General features: G+C 45.2%; 2 protein-coding genes across 3 annotated transcripts in view; one reads left to right on the top strand and one right to left on the bottom strand.

Annotated features, from left to right (window-relative positions):
* ngly1 (N-glycanase 1) overlaps positions 1-4,886 on the bottom strand; it is a 31,082-nt gene extending 26,196 nt beyond the window's left edge. Inside the window, exons 1-4 of the mRNA XM_076301071.1 lie at positions 4,753-4,886; positions 4,324-4,438; positions 3,081-3,404; positions 2,495-2,657 (exon numbers count right to left, since the gene is read on the bottom strand). Of these exons, the coding sequence (XP_076157186.1) occupies positions 2,495-2,657; positions 3,081-3,404; positions 4,324-4,438; positions 4,753-4,850 (700 nt within the window). The 5' untranslated portion in view covers positions 4,851-4,886. The remainder of the gene's footprint in view (positions 1-2,494; positions 2,658-3,080; positions 3,405-4,323; positions 4,439-4,752) is intronic.
* Positions 4,887-5,136: 250 nt separating this feature from the next.
* oxsm (3-oxoacyl-ACP synthase, mitochondrial) lies at positions 5,137-15,313 on the top strand. 2 transcript variants are annotated; one of them, XM_076301072.1, is made up of 3 exons: positions 5,137-5,225; positions 8,396-9,436; positions 13,936-15,313. In XM_076301072.1, the coding sequence occupies exons 2-3, from the start codon at positions 8,445-8,447 to the stop codon at positions 14,336-14,338; spliced, it is 1,395 nt and encodes a 464-aa protein (XP_076157187.1). In that variant the 5' UTR covers positions 5,137-5,225; positions 8,396-8,444; the 3' UTR covers positions 14,339-15,313. The 2 variants fall into 2 exon arrangements, with proteins under 2 accessions (XP_076157187.1, XP_076157188.1); XM_076301073.1 differs by lacking the exon at positions 5,137-5,225 and adding an exon at positions 5,949-6,111.
* Positions 15,314-15,675: the final 362 nt, after the last annotated feature.

The raw sequence follows: 15,675 nt of genomic DNA, 5'->3' as shown, positions 1-15,675 counted from the left end.
TAGCCTGATATGCAAATGGGCCTATTTTTGGGATTTTGCACAGCGTCTATTGTAATAGCTCCTGTGTCCTCATACTGTGACCTATCATCAAATGCCTGGTATCCCCTGAAAGCTGAGACCTTGTAGAATTTTTAGAAACTGTCAGAATGACTCTTATGTACTGTCAAGGTGCTACAGTAGCTGGAATATTGCTTTTTCTTTCAGGCGGTTATGTAAATCCCTGGAAATGGCCACATTTCAGATGAGAAAGTCCCTAAAAGGGCCACTGAAACACATCAGAGGCCCACTCCCAGGTGTTGTGAAGATAAATATCTAAGGAAATGTTTGTACAATGAAGTATGACCCCTTTAGAGCCATTTTTGTGTGGAAATGCTCAGCTGGTTCAACCTCCACGTTCTTCTTCTTTGCCTGTCTTTTCGGCATGTTTTCTGCTTTCTTCTTCTTCAAAAGATCCAAATGATCCTTGAATTTACCCTTGGGGATCAATAAAGTATCTATCTATCTATCTAACTGTAAAAATTGCGACTGTATTCCTCTGACGAGCCGGTCGTACTAGTAAGCTATCGTTATGCACAACGAAGGTGGACTCAATTTCCCAGAGTTCCCCTCACCGGAGGTGGTTGTACCATACGTCATTCGAAAGGTGTACTCGTTGGCTACAAGACGATCTTTTAACCATCCTCGTAGCTTGTCATAGGCCAGAGCTATTGTCAATCAAAGCTAACTTATCCATTAGCCAGCTCGCATGGCTATCATGCTTCTAACACGTGTTTCTCGACAACGGTACGTCACACAAAGTTGTCACTGGTGTCTACGTACTCAGGAGAGCTTCCTGAACACGCTGAGTGGTGTGAATCCCGGCGATACATAGGATAAGCATACGAACTATGTGGTTTTCTGTCAGAGAAAAGTTATCGTTTGTTTTTTTACAAACTAAACGGTACTGTTTGGGTGGAATTATGCATCTTCTAAACGTAATGTCGACAAAACACGGTGGATATTCGGATTCTCGTGCTTCTTGTGAACAGTATGACACCAAGCATGTTGGGGTAGCCTGAAGCCCGGGATGTACACAAAGGCTGTAATGTGAGGAGACACGGTGGTGGTGGGGGCATTTGGAAACGTGACTAGTGATACAAATTGTAGGTTTTAGCCGTTCGGGATGGGTTTCATTCAGTCGACACGGATCTCAAATGAATCCTGAGGCTCATGGCTTTCCAATGGTGTATGCCATGACTATGTAGCTAGCACAATGACTCGGCTACGATATACTTTACATTGAGATTAGTGATTGAACGAGTGATTTGGGTCGATACCGACCCTGTGCTATGCAGAACAGGCTAGGGTAGCCTATACTGTACATCAGATGGCCTAAAGATTAGGCCCCTCTGCATAGCATTCAGTGATTTGCATGCAGTAATTTTAACACTGACCTTGATCTAGCCTAGTTTGGCTATTTAAAGCTACTTTATTGCCACAACACAATGTAAATGAACTATAACAACTATAACGGGGGCGGTGGTAGTGTAGGGGTTAAGGAGCTGGGCTAGCGTGCAGTAGCTTGAAAGTTGTCGGTTCAATTCCCGGCTTCCACCGTTGTGCCCTTGAGCAAGGCACTTAACCCCAAGTTGCTCCGGGGACAATGTGATCCCTTGTAATATAGCTGACATATGTAAGTCACTTTGGTCAAGAAGTGTCTGCTAAATGTAATGTAATGTAATGTAATAACAAACAATAAAGGACTTAATCACACAAAGTAGGCCTACTATTTTACTGACTATAAAAAAATAATAATTATGTAGGAAGTTTAGAACCCAGAATTGACCTACACACTACAAAAGTGCACCAAATTCAACACAAATGACTCAATACACTTGGAGGAGGTATGAGTCCTTTCTTCTCCAGATATCTTAGGATTTCGTCGTAGTATCGTTTTAGTATCGAGCATCGTGATATTTATGGCAGGTATCGTATCGAAGTCATAATTTTGGTATCGTGACAACACTAGTCCAAATGGAACAGGCTATGTTTATATGTTCAATGGAACAGGCATTTCCACAAAGTTAAGAAGTGTATGACTATATTTTATATTTTTCTATTTTGAAACACACACACTGCAAGGCATGTGCAGCAGAACTGCAAGAAAATCAATCTACTGTATATCAACTATGCCACTATGTCTGCACACACACACACACACACACACACACACTCTCTTTATCTCTATCTACTCACAGATGCATACTCTGAGTCTACCCACCCTGCCCACCAAGAGCACCAGCCTTGAGTCAAGCCTCAATGACCGCTCAACAACTTTTCACTGAACACGACAGCCCCACTGACAACATGACAGTCCCACTGATCACATGACATCACACGACAGCCCTACTGACCACATGACATCACACGACAGCCCCACTGACCACATGACAGTCCCACTGATCACATGACCTCACACGACAGCCCCCACTGACCACATGACAGCCCCACTGACCTGTGTCTGCTAGCTGCGCCTGCTGCAGGCGGTGCTGGGCTCTGGAGCAGAGCTGAGTGTGCGGGATGCAGCGGAGGGCCTTCTGCTGCAGCGCCGCGTTCTCGTACACCAGCACATGCTGGAAGTTGGACTGCAGCGTCCGGAAAAACGCCATGCTGCTTGCCTGACGGAGAAAAACATGGAGGACAAACATTCAGACATGCCGTTCAGAGACAAACACAGATTAGAAATGAGGAAGAACCAGTTTCTCTCTTACTCTGATTTACACACACACACACACACACACACACTCTGTTTTTGGTTGAAGGAAAAACTAAAATGACAGAATGATAGAAGAGGTAAGAAGAGGAACGGTCATTCTATCCACTTGCCAAAATAAATATGCTCAGACATCAAGAATCTAGAAAGAGACTGGTTATTACCAACACCACTGAAGCTAGAAAGAGACTGGTTATAACCAACGCCACTGAATCACACCTTTCTGAACAGGAAGTGAATCACTTCCAACTCAAAACAAACTATTGAAGCCTGCCCTGCTGAGTCACAACAGAGACTCTCTCTCTCACTATCTCACTCTCTCACTCACAGCGGGAGGCTGCTGGGAGGAGCTCTGCACTGAGGAGGCGGCAGCTACGGGAGGTGGAGGCTGGGACAAGGCAGGGGCAGCAGGTGCAGCAGGGGCCCTGACAGACATCTGCCCTGCGGCTCTTCCTGCTGGTGCCACTACTGCCCCCATCTGCCCTGCGGCTCTTCCTGCTGGTGCCACTACTGCCCCCATCTGCCCTGCGGCTCTTCCTGCTGGTGCCACTACTGCCCCCATCCTCTGGCTCCGCTCAGCGGCGATGATCTCCCTCACACTCCGTAACTGCTGCACAGACGCCGTCTCAGGGAAGATCAGGTGCGTCTCCGCCTAGAGAGAGAGAGAGAGAGAGAGAGAGAGAGAGAGAGAGAGAGAGAGAGAGAGAGAGAGAGGGAGAAAGAGAGAGATTAAGAGACAGACAGAGAGAGAGACAGAGAGAGAGATGGACATGCAAGGAATGAGCTAGTGGTCTGAGCTAGTGGTCTGAGCTAGTGGGCTGAGCTAGTGAGCTAGTGGTCTGAGCTAGTGGTCGATGCTTCACACCAAGAGACAGAGAAATGGCAGAAAACAAGAGGTAGCTGTGCTCCCAGCTTTTGTGTGAACAAAACAAATCACCAAACAGTCTTGAGTTCATAAATTACATGCTTAAACAGGACTCAAACCCTCTTTAAAAGCACCAAACAGTCTTGAGTTAATAAATTACATGCTTAAAGAGGACTCAAACCCTCTTTAAAAGCACCAAACAGTCTTGAGTTAATAAATTACATGCTTAAACAGGACTCAAACCCTCTTTAAAAGCACCAAACAGTCTTGAGTTAATAAATTACATGCTTAAAGAGGACTCAAACCCTCTTTAAAAGCACCAAACAGTCTTGAGTTAATAAATTACATGCTTAAACAGGACTCAAACCCTCTTTAAAAGCACCAAACAGTCTTGAGTTAATAAATTACATGCTTAAAGAGGACTCAAACCCTCTTTAAAAGCACCAAACAGTCTTGAGTTTATGCTTAAATGAGGACTCAAACCCTAAATTAAATTGTCATTTTACATTTGGAACAGTTAGCCTCCTGATACGTATGTCCATAACACCAGGTGGTACACCCACCATAACACCAGGTGGTACACCCACCAAGCTACTACACGTGTTTTACACATGTGTCAACATTACTTGAGCAAACATTTCACAGAGAGCGGACTCTGCGTAAGGACATGGTTGAGAATGAGGACATGCAACTCGCCACTGCCTACCTCTTCGAAACCCATCTCAAAGAGACATTCCACGGCTCCACGAACAGGAAGAAGTCTGGTGGAGAATGTTGGATTGCCGATTCGGATTGATTTGTATTTATCTTCATCTGGGTTCCTACAAAAGAGTTTTCAATAGTATGTAGCCTAATCTTTCAAAACAGTCAAATGTGCATTAACATCAACCAAACACCATCAGAGACATTTAAGATTTTGAAGCAACATTTCCGACGTCTCTACAAATCAGTTAATATCCTTTGCAAAACAGCTGGTGAAGTCTGCTGAATTCGTAGAAAGATGACACTGCATTAAATTGCTAGTACACCAGAGGTAACTAATGTCAGCTAGCTGGCTGGTTTGCATGCTAGCTAACCGCCCTCTACTCAGCGATCCACCGTGTAGCAGAAATGTATGTGGCACAATCTAAGTTACCTAAGGATGTTGTCTGCGTACGTAAGCAATATCTTCGAAACATCTAGAAAGACTTCGTTGGGGTTTTCGCAGAGTGCACTAACTCCTGCGCCTGCCATGATCCTCGGTCGTCGCCACAAGAAGCGCTCCGGCTAGACTGCCTGATTGCCGTTTGTACATTGAACCTAGTAGTTGTCCGTGTCGTGCCTGAAACAGGCTGCATCATATATTTTAAAGTACCGTAACTTTATCATCTATAGAGATGAATTAAAATTAGTTAAAACACTTAACAATAAATATCTTAATATATTTTTTAAAGAATTATAATTATTTAATGAAAATTAATAGTATTTTACAGCTGGCAGATTTATGGGTTTCTACGCGGTCGTGCTGTGTCACATGGTCCTTGCAAAGTGTTTCATGTTGTCAAATAATCTGTTGAACTACCAACTACACGTATTTTGAAGTGTAGATGCTGCTATTTATATCCTCAGGTATGTTTTTCAGACAGTTAGACCGTTTTTTTCGTTAACTGATTCTGTGTGTTTGGTGACAAAATGTGTTGAATATGAAATGCCATCGCTTTGGCTAAATGGAATGTAGAGCAAGTTAATTCGCCTTGGCGAGATCCAGGGTAAAGGGTAACATAAAATAGTGATTCTCACAGTGGGGCCCCTGGCTTTCGCCTGCTGCTTCAAGTTCAGCTTAATTATTTCCAAATGCATGTAGTATATAGTATATTTTGGGGGCAGCCTTGGCCTACTGGTTAGCGCTTCGGACATAACCGGAGGGTTGCCGTTTCGAACCCCGACCAGTAGGCACGGCTGAAGTGCCCTTGAGCAAGGCACCTAACCCCTCACTGCTCCCCGAGCGCCGCTGTTGTTGCAGGCAGCTCACTACGCCGGGATTAGTGTGTGCTTCACCTCACTGTGTGCTGAGTGTGTTTCACTAATTCACGGATTGGGTTAAATGCAGAGACCAAATTTCCCCTCACGGGATCAAAAAAGTATATATACTTATACTTACTATACTTATATGCATGTCTAAGCAATAATTCATATGCAGTGACAAATACATTCTTTTGATATAATTCATTGTTTTTACAAATGCACTACCCCATGTCTATGTAACGGATGCCAGCTAGCTTAGCTGTGCTTGTGGAACGTTGGTAAACCTCATTGCCCGACGCCTCAAGAGTGCTGCTGGCATGCGAGCCAGTAACCTGGGCTATTGGCTCAATTGTTAGCACGCTCGCCTCCCGATCCGAGGTGCTGCTGTTCGCGGGTTCGAGTCCGGGCGTGTGCAGGGCTGAATCGCGCAGGTTCAACACAACGCAGGTTACATCTACAAGACAAGGGGATGGAGCATCACCTGTCACATGTCAGTCAACAGAAAATACAGTAGTGTGTAGGCTTAGCCAATAAGACTAACCCACAATAACAATGATAGCCTACATGGAAACATTATCAACTTAAAGCGGCAGTTGGCAAGTCTGACAGATTTAGGGGACTTAGCCAACATTTTGAATGTTTAAAACTCTCATGCCCCTCCCCCATTTTTGGATTTTTGCAAAACAAATAACAGGCTCTAGGTCATACATGGGCAACATCCGGCCCGTGGGCTTTCCCTGACCGGCCCGCGTAAGGTCCGTGAAAGAACAATAGTCAAGAGCCTAGCATAGAGATAATGCACGCAAATCAATATCGTTGCTTTTATTTTGAAAGCGACTGCTATTTGTACGCCCATACATTTGTGCGTGGATGCATACGATGTAAACACCCTCACTGATGTGCTGGTGAATAGAATTTATGCTTCTGCGTCGACACAATGCAGTTGCCTTTAAGTCGGCGTAAACCTTTCAAAGTTTTGTGTCTCTTATGTCTGCGTCGCTCACCACCGCAAATGTTGTCAGAACGAACTCCTGCTATTTTTTGGCGATACGAAGTGTTAATTTCAAAACGTTACTGGCAGATAGACAGTTTACATTCGGATAACCCCGTCACTGTAACCAAAATATGTCTGAGTTTATTTGCAAAGCTTATGTTAGTGAACTAGTATGATGCTACTACCCACAGGTTGCTTGAAGCAGCCGGCTCAACACACAGGGCGAGTTGACCAATCACAGTTTTGTGCATAAAGTTAAAGCAAAAACATAGCCTACATTTTTAAAATAGTTTTCTTTGTGCATGTTGATTAACTAATGACAGCCTACTATTGTCTGCTCCACATTTTCATAGTCTAATTCTGCGTAGAGTTAATTTAATGATGGTAATGATTTAATGATGAAATATTGCTGAGTGTTGATAAAATGGTGGCACAGGCCTATGGTTGTGTGACTCCTTCACATTTTCATGTCCTAGCCTAATTATATAGATATTGTAGTACTTTTTTATATCAGTCTTTGAAAACTGAAAAAAATCATTTTCGAGAATGAGGATTAAATACTGGACATAGATTAAATAGCCTATTGCTGTTTTTCCTTGGTCTCCCTCACATTTTCATCTGCTCTTACGAGTAGTAAACAAAACCATATGATTTACTTAATGTTATACAAGAACAGAATAGAATTGGACAGAATTGAGTTCAGACTTGAGTTCGGTATTTTGGGTCCGGCCCTCCTCAACAGTCCCAGTTTGTCATGTGGCCCCTTGGGGAAATTAGTTGCCCACCCCTGCTCTAGGTATAGGTAGAAGTGTGGGTTTTTTTCTAAAACCGGCTGATTTATGTCGGAGCATAGTGTCAGTTTTAGTGAATATGATCAAAAAAATCTTGCCAACTGCAGCTTTAACTAGCCGTCTCAGGGCTCTTAACTAACTTTAAAAGTTATTCTCTACTTGGCACATCTCTACTCTTGACATCACTTCCTGGACTCGTCTGTTGGTCTCTGAAAGATCTAACCCCTACTGCTGCCATAGACCTCTGAAGTTCGCCTACAAAAAAGCTGCTATCTTTGAGATCCGGTATCTTGTGATTTTTCCTATGGGAAAATAACATGGGGATTTTGAATTATCGCACCTGTTATCTATCCTGCCTGCACGTCACATTGCAACTGTGAAGAATGCTATTAAAATTGTCTCCTTAATTCCAAATAGAGACACTGTGACCAAGTAGATTCCAGTGTAGTTAAGAGCAGGTAAAAACTTGAGGATGACTTGCGAAAGAATAGTTCTTTATTCTGGATGTAACAACAGAGTTCTGGTAGCTTTATTGTACGCACAGCACAGCACAGTGTTGCAAGGTGAAGCCAAGGTAATGAACTGAAGCAAAGATCTGGGAAACTCCTGGCTAATTATAATAGCAGAATATACATTCATGTGTGGGGTCAGATTGGAGGGGGGGAAGCGGGTAGTGATATAGCCTTATTCAATTAAGATGTCTCTTGTGGGTAGTGATATAGCCTTATTCAATTAAGATGTCTCTTGTGGGTAGTGATATAGCCTTATTCAATTAAGATGTCTCTTGTGGGTAGTGATATAGCCTTATTCAATTAAGATGTCTCTTGTGGGGGGACAATTAGTTAGGTACACCATTTGCTATTGTAAGGTGACAACATTCTGTCTGCTTACAATAAACGTCCTGTACCCGCAGTTTCTGCAGTATTAAACAAATAACCAAAAGAATACATACAGAAAACCACTAAAATCTAACAACTGTGTGTCTGTAGGTGATCAACTATGAATGTGAAGTGATCCAAACAGAGACCAAGTGAGAAGATGTCTGTCAGGTGTTGGCAGAAGGTTCTGCTGGAGCCTCTGCATGGCAGGCTGCCCTTGGTCAGCAGGTGCAGCTGGAGAGCAAGCGCAGGCCTCAGACACTACGGGTCTCCCGGCCGCATGCGGCCACACAGGAGGGTGGTCATCACTGGCATTGGTCTGGTCTCTCCCCTGGGCACGGGCACCGCTCTGCCCTGGCAGCGCCTGATAAGTGGCGAGAGTGGCATCATCGCCCTAGAGGCAGAGGAGTACAAGACGGTGCCCTGCAGAGTGGCTGCTCGTGTGCCAAGAGGAGATGGCGAGGGGGCGTTTCAGGAGGAGCGCTACGCCAGCCGCAGCGACATCAACAGCATGTCCCCGGCGACGGTCATGGCCATCGCAGCGGCGCAGCTGGCCCTGGAGGATTGTGGGTGGTATCCCATCAGCCTCGAGGAGCAGCTGAGCACGGGGGTTGCCGTGGGGATGGGCATGGTGTCTCTGGAGGAGATTGCACGCACCGCCACCACCTTCCAGTCGCGCGGCTACAACAGGGTCAGTCCCTTCTTCGTGCCGCGCATCCTGGTCAACATGGCCGCCGGGCACATCAGCATCAAGCACAAGCTGAGGGGACCCAACCACGCCGTGTCCACTGCCTGCACGACCGGTGCACACGCCATCGGCGACGCCTCGCGCTTTATCGCCCACGGAGACGCCACGGCGATGGTCGCCGGGGGAGCGGAGGCGTGTGTGGGGCCACTGGCGCTGGCTGGGTTCGCCCGGGCGCGTGCCCTCAGTACCAGCTGGAACGAGACCCCGCGGCTGGCATCGCGGCCCTTCCACCCGGAGCGCGAGGGCTTTGTGATGGGGGAGGGCGCCGCCGTCATGGTGCTGGAGGAGCACGAGAGGGCCGTGGCCCGCGGAGCGCGCATCTACGCCGAGGTGCTGGGATACGGCCTCTCCGGCGACGCCAGCCACATCACCGCGCCCACCGCCGACGGAGACGGAGCACTGAGGTAACGCACGGCAACCAAGAGCACCCGTAGTTACACAATGACCACAGTTACTCACAACTGATGCACTCCGCACTCTGATGCACTCCGCACTCTGATATTCTGATGCACTCTGATATTCTGATGCACTCTGATATTCTGATGCACTCCGCATTCTGATATTCTGATGCACTCCGCATTCTGATATTCTGATGCACTCTGATATTCTGATGCACTCCGCACTCTGATGCACTCCGCATTCGGCAGCTTGAGTCATTTGTTGTCCTTGTGTACGCACACATAAGATTTACACAGGGATTTCACAGGTTGAATCATTTGCTGTCCTTGTGTACGCACACATAAGATTTACACAGGGATTTCACAGGAGGTCAAAGTCAATAGCTTGTAAATAAGTGCTTACCAGGGTCTAAATTTCATTGCGGGTATTGTGCATAATTCGTTCAAGTCCCGCAACTCTAGCCACCATAATGCGAGAAATTCCAGCATACACTTGTCTGATGACGTTAATCTAATCATGAAGTGGCGTGAATGCGGTGCTATTGACCGGACGGATCAACTACCGAGTTAAATTGAACATAGCCTCATGCAGACGCAGACACACACACACACAGAGAGAAAGAGAGAGAGAGAACCACTTTGCGCTTACACAAATAGGCTACGCAACCGTGGCAAACTTTTACATCTGGAAAGAACTCCTTGGTAACTATCCTGCTAGCTCAGGTCACGTCTGCCAGTAATGCTCACTAAAATCATTAGTGAACATTGCAAAATACTTGATCCCAGATAGATTGTCTTCGACTTGTTAGTTTTTTGAGCATTTATTTGATCTAATGGCATATAAGACATAATGAATTGCATCCACCTATCCTTACGCTCTATGCGCAACTTTTATTCACTAGCAAAAACCGTCAGGCTGAAGGCTAATTACTCTCACGTATTTCTTAAAGTGACAGGCACTCAATTCACTCAACCTACACATCACCAATGTGCACTCAATTAGACCAAAACACCACATTAAAGATATGCCTAAGTGTAGTTTAAAAAACAATATGAAGTAGGGGTGTAAAGATTAACCGATACGTATCGGTATCCATTTTTAACGTGTAAGATACGGCTACATCGATACGTGAAGCCCCGTTTTGGGAAAAAACTGAAATGAACCGGTCGTTATATCGATTTACTTGTTATGAATCGGTTAACAACGTTTTCTGCCCGCTCAGACTCTCATTTACGTTCCAAGCAGCGCATTCATCCCACTTCCGGTTTTGAAACTATACGTGGTACGGAATTGTGGGTAATGCAGTTCGTTTTTGGTTACATTCATTGCCCAAAGTTGTCAAAAGAAGTATCGAAATCGCAATTCTTGACATGGTATCAGAATCGACCCCCCCCCCCCCCCCAATTGTGTAAATCCCCCCTATATGAATTCCCCCCCATTTTGAAAAATTATTTTTAAGCAATGCTTACCCTAAAGTCCCACTAGCTACAAGAGACAGCGACAAAGCAACAGGCTGCCATTCATTTTCAATGGCTGTTTCACAGCGACAAGCGGCAAGTGGTTGCTATGCCGCTAGCATATACATTTGACTGAGGCCTTTATGCAAAGCAACCAAAGTGTCATGATACTGCAAGTGCTATTTTACTGTCATATGGATCGGTGCATCCTTACATTACTCAGGGCTGTAGGGTGCGACCAACATGCCAAGTCAAGTCAAGTCAAGTCGGCTTTATTGTCAATTTCTTTACATGCACTGGTCATACAAAGAATTGAAATTTCGTTTCTTACTTTCCCATGCAGACATAGACATACTTTACATACTTTAGACATAGCCATAGACAATAAAAAATAAAAATATACAGACATACCACATACAGACATTAAAGTGTGAGACTGAAATATAGAACATATATCAAAATATAGAAATATAGAACATATATCTAAAAAATAGAGGTAGTTGTGTTGTATATTTACATAGTCCTAGCGTAATCTTTTGACAGAGTAGTAGTAGCAGCAGCATTGTGGCAGAGTGATAAATAACATTGATAACATTTACATGAAGTTTAAACTTGTGCTTGTGTGTGCTGTATATTTACAATGATATGCAGTCATTTCAAGTATATCAGGCTTGATATGAAGCAGCAACACGTTAGGCTGCGCAGTCACAGTTCCACAGGGCGGTCCTGGGGGGGTGTTGGGGGGGGGGGAGAGGGGTTTAGGGTAGACAGGATTCTAGGTTCCTGGCTGGCTGGTGGGTGGGGGGGGGGCTGTGAGTTATGGGAGAGTGGGTAGAGTGTTAAGCATCCTGATTGCCTGGTGGATGAAGCTACTTGCAAGTCTAGTGGTGCGGGAGCGGAGGCTCCTGTACCTCTTTCCAGAGGGCAGGAGGCTGAACAGTTTGTGTGCAGGGTGGGTTGTGTCCTTGACAATCATTAGTGCTTTGCGGGTGAGGCGGGTGGTGTAAATGCGACCAAAATACCGTAAATAAACGACCAAAAGTATTCCTGGGTCGCACCTAACGTCTTAAGAGGGTGAGCGCCTAGGCTTCCCTCGCATCTGCTGTCTCCACAAACTAAGCATTTGCTCTCCTTTGACTAGTATTGCACGGTGAACCAATACTACAAAAGTATCACGATATCCTGAATTTAGAAACGTCACTATACCTAACTTTATTAATTACTTACTTATTACTTAGCACAGTAACAAATAATAGTAGGCTAATGTTAAGTTGATTTGCTGACTTGTACCTCTCAAGTTTGTGTTGCTAACCTACCTAGGCTATGGAATGTAGTTCATTTAGGCCTACTGTTGGGTTTAATGACAACAATGCCTGTGTTGACTATAGACCGGTTTCAGGTCCCTAACAACCGTAGTCAAGAACGAACTCGGAGGACAAGCACTAGTTGTTTACACTGACAGCGCATAGAAAGCAAGCTGGCTGAACTTGATATAAGATGAAGAATAAAAACATATTGCCGAAATATTTCGGTGTAGCCGAGTCTGGATTGTTTTCATCTAGAGGTGTAGCGGATTTACCTATGAAAAAGCAACGGATTTTACGGAAGGTAGGCTAAACATGTGGCCAGTCACTGTAAAGTTAGGTTAGGCTTAATGCTTAAGCTAAAGTTAACGTTAGGGCTTCGACTGCAGTTTAGATTTAGTGAGAACATTACCTACTCAAAGGGTACATAATGACAGGGGTGGACAATCATTTCCCCCTGAGGTCAGAGGATAATTACTTTGATAAAGTAGCCTATGCTGGCCACACATTGAACGATTGACTGAAATAACGTTACAATGCACAAAATGCATTGTGCTGGATGTTAACTGACAGGACAGGAGCCTATGACTGATTAGCTATAAGCTAGGCTACCTTATAGTAGGCCTATGCAATAACGTTACTTGCAAGCCCATGTCTTCTTTTTTAAAACAAACAACTCAAATGGAGTGTCAACTTTAACTTTAGGCTACCCTGCATATTGTCATTTGCGTGAAATGTAGGCTAACATTAGCCTCCGTTCTCATGGATCATAAGTCTCTCATTAAAATGATATGCTGAGGAATATGATAAAAGAAACACTTTGTTAACGCCACTACCCTATGTTATTTAGCCTAAATGACTTGAGTTTTTCCTCTTGAGCATGAAGATAACATTTGTGGCATAACTTCGTAGCTTCATAATGCATGCTTCGTATCCAAATGTCTAGCACCTAGGCCTGCGTACTTTATTGGCGTTTTAATTTTTTTTAGCTTTGAACGGACACATCACAAAAAATGAAATGTCTCCTGTACCACACAGGGGCATTTCCGTCTGCTTTTCTCTTGCTTGTCCTCCGAGTTCGTCCTTAACGACGGTTGTTAGGGACCTGAAACCGGTCTATAATGTAACCATGGTAACCATGCCTGTGTTGTCTCCAGTGTAACCATGGTAACCATCCCTGTGTTGTCTCCAGTGTAACCATGCCTGTGTCGTCTCCAATGTAACCATGGTAACCATGCCTGTGTTGTCTCCAGTGTAACTATGGTAATCATGCCCGTGTTGTCTCCAGTGTAACCATGGTAACCATGCCTGTGTTGTCTCCAGGTGTAAACATGCCTGTGTTGTCTCCAGGGTAACCATGCCTGTGTTCTCCAGTTTAACCATGGTAACCCTGCCTGTGTTGTCTCCAGGTGTAACCATGCCTGTGTTGTCTCCAGGTGTAACCATGGATACCATGCCTGTGTTGTCTCCAGTGTAGCCATTGTAACCATGCCTGTATTGTCTCCAGGTGTAAACATGCCTGTGTTGTCTCCAGGGTAACCATGCCTGTGTTCTCCAGTGTAACCATGGTAACCCTGCCTGTGTTGTCTTCAGGTGTAACCATGCCTGTGTTGTCTCCAGTGTAACCATGGATACCATGCCTGTGTTGTCTCCAGTGTAACCATGCCTGTGTTGTCTCCAGGTGTAACCATGCCTGTGTTGTCTCCAGTGTAACCATGGATACCATGCCTGTGTTGTCTGCAGGTGTATGTCGGCAGCAGCCCGGGATGCGGGCGTGGACATCTCTGAGGTGACCTACATTAACGCCCACGCCACCTCCACACCACTAGGGGATGCTGCTGAGAATGCAGCCATTAAGAGGCTGTTTGGGCAGCACGTGGCAGCGCTGGCTGTGTCCTCCACCAAGGGCGCCACTGGGCACCTGTTGGGCGCGGCGGGGGCTCTGGAGGCCGCCTTCACTGCGCTGGCGTGCCACCACGCCACCCTGCCCCCCACGCTCAACCTGGACCGCACCGAGCCCGAGTTTGACCTGAACTACGTGCCCTGCACCGCACAGCCCTGGAGCACCGAGCACCGCAGGGTCGCCCTGACCAACTCGTTCGGCTTCGGGGGCACCAACGCCTCCCTCTGCCTCGCCAGCGTCTGAAGGTGACCACACGCAGAGTGACTTCCTAAGCTTTGTGTCCGGCAGAGTTACTGTTCACATGTTGGTTCAGGCTCTTTCCCATAGATACATGGCAACACATGTTCATCTGGGGGACTTCAGTCGTTAGTGGGCAACTTATGGGGCAGTCGTCTAATCAGAACTCATGGAATTAAGCATGTGATTGGCTGATTGCTCAAGATGCCGTGTGTGTCATCACCATGAGGGGCCTGAGGGGTCAGAGGTCACCTCGTCTAAAGGGTCAGGACATACAGAGGAGGCTCAGCGTGCCCATTACTGTTATAGCGCTGTTGGACAGGAACTGTTGGTGTGAGGGATTTGAAAGGTTGTATGAATAGTGGTGTGATAACCTCTCAGTGATTTGTTTTTGTGTTTTGTGTTTATTTGTTTCCTTGTTTGTATTGGATTGAATAATAACAAGAATGATTTATTTTATTTATAAAGCTCTTAATTCAAAGGAAGGTCTCAAAGGATGAGCTGCAAGCTGTTGCTGAATGAATAATAATAAAAACAATATTGAGTCTGTACTGTTTTGGGCCATTGTGAGAGGACTGTTAGTCCTAATGACGGCCAGCAGAGGGCAGCAGTGCAGAGGAAACCGAGCCAGGCGAGGCAGAGTGCAGGTCCCTAACAACCGTCGTTAAGGACGAACTCGGAGGACAAGCAAACCCAGAGCCGTATAGCAATACATTGAGACAAAGACGCATAGAGCTTGAACATTTTTAACTTTTGGCAGAGAAAAGCAGATGGAAATTCCCCTGTGTGGTACAGGAGACATTTATTTTTTTTGTGATGTGTCCGTTCAAAGCTAAAAATGTTTAAAACGCCAATAAAGTAGGCAGGCCTAGGTGCTACGAAGCATGCATTATGAAGCTACGAAGTTATGCCACAAATGTTATCTTCATGCTCAAGAGGAAAAACTCAAGTCATTTAGGCTAAATAACATAGGGTTGTGACGTTAACAAAGTGTTTCTTTTATCATATTCCTCAGCATATCATTTTAATGAGAGACTTATGATCGATCCATGAGAACGGAGGCTAACGTTAGCCTACATTTCACGCAAATGACAATATGCAGGGTAGCCTAAAGTTAAAGTTGACACTCCATTTGAGTTGTTTGTTTTTGAAAAGAAGACATGGGCTTGCAAGTAACGTTATTGCATAGGCCTACTATAAGGTAGCCTAGCTTATAGCTAATCAGTCATAGGCTCCTGTCCTGTCAGTTAACATCCAGCACAATGCATTTTGTGCATTGTAACGTTATTTCAGTCAATCGTTCAATGTGTGGCCAGCATAGGCTACTTTATCAAAGTAATTAT

This window comes from Alosa pseudoharengus, unplaced genomic scaffold (genome assembly GCF_046254945.1).
Source record: "Alosa pseudoharengus isolate Yale_2024_CS ecotype anadromous, Long Island Sound unplaced genomic scaffold, YU_APseudo_1.1 YU_APseudo_1.1_scf_23, whole genome shotgun sequence".
NCBI lineage: Eukaryota > Metazoa > Chordata > Actinopteri > Clupeiformes > Clupeidae > Alosa > Alosa pseudoharengus.
This window is presented reverse-complemented; position numbering and strand designations above follow the sequence as displayed.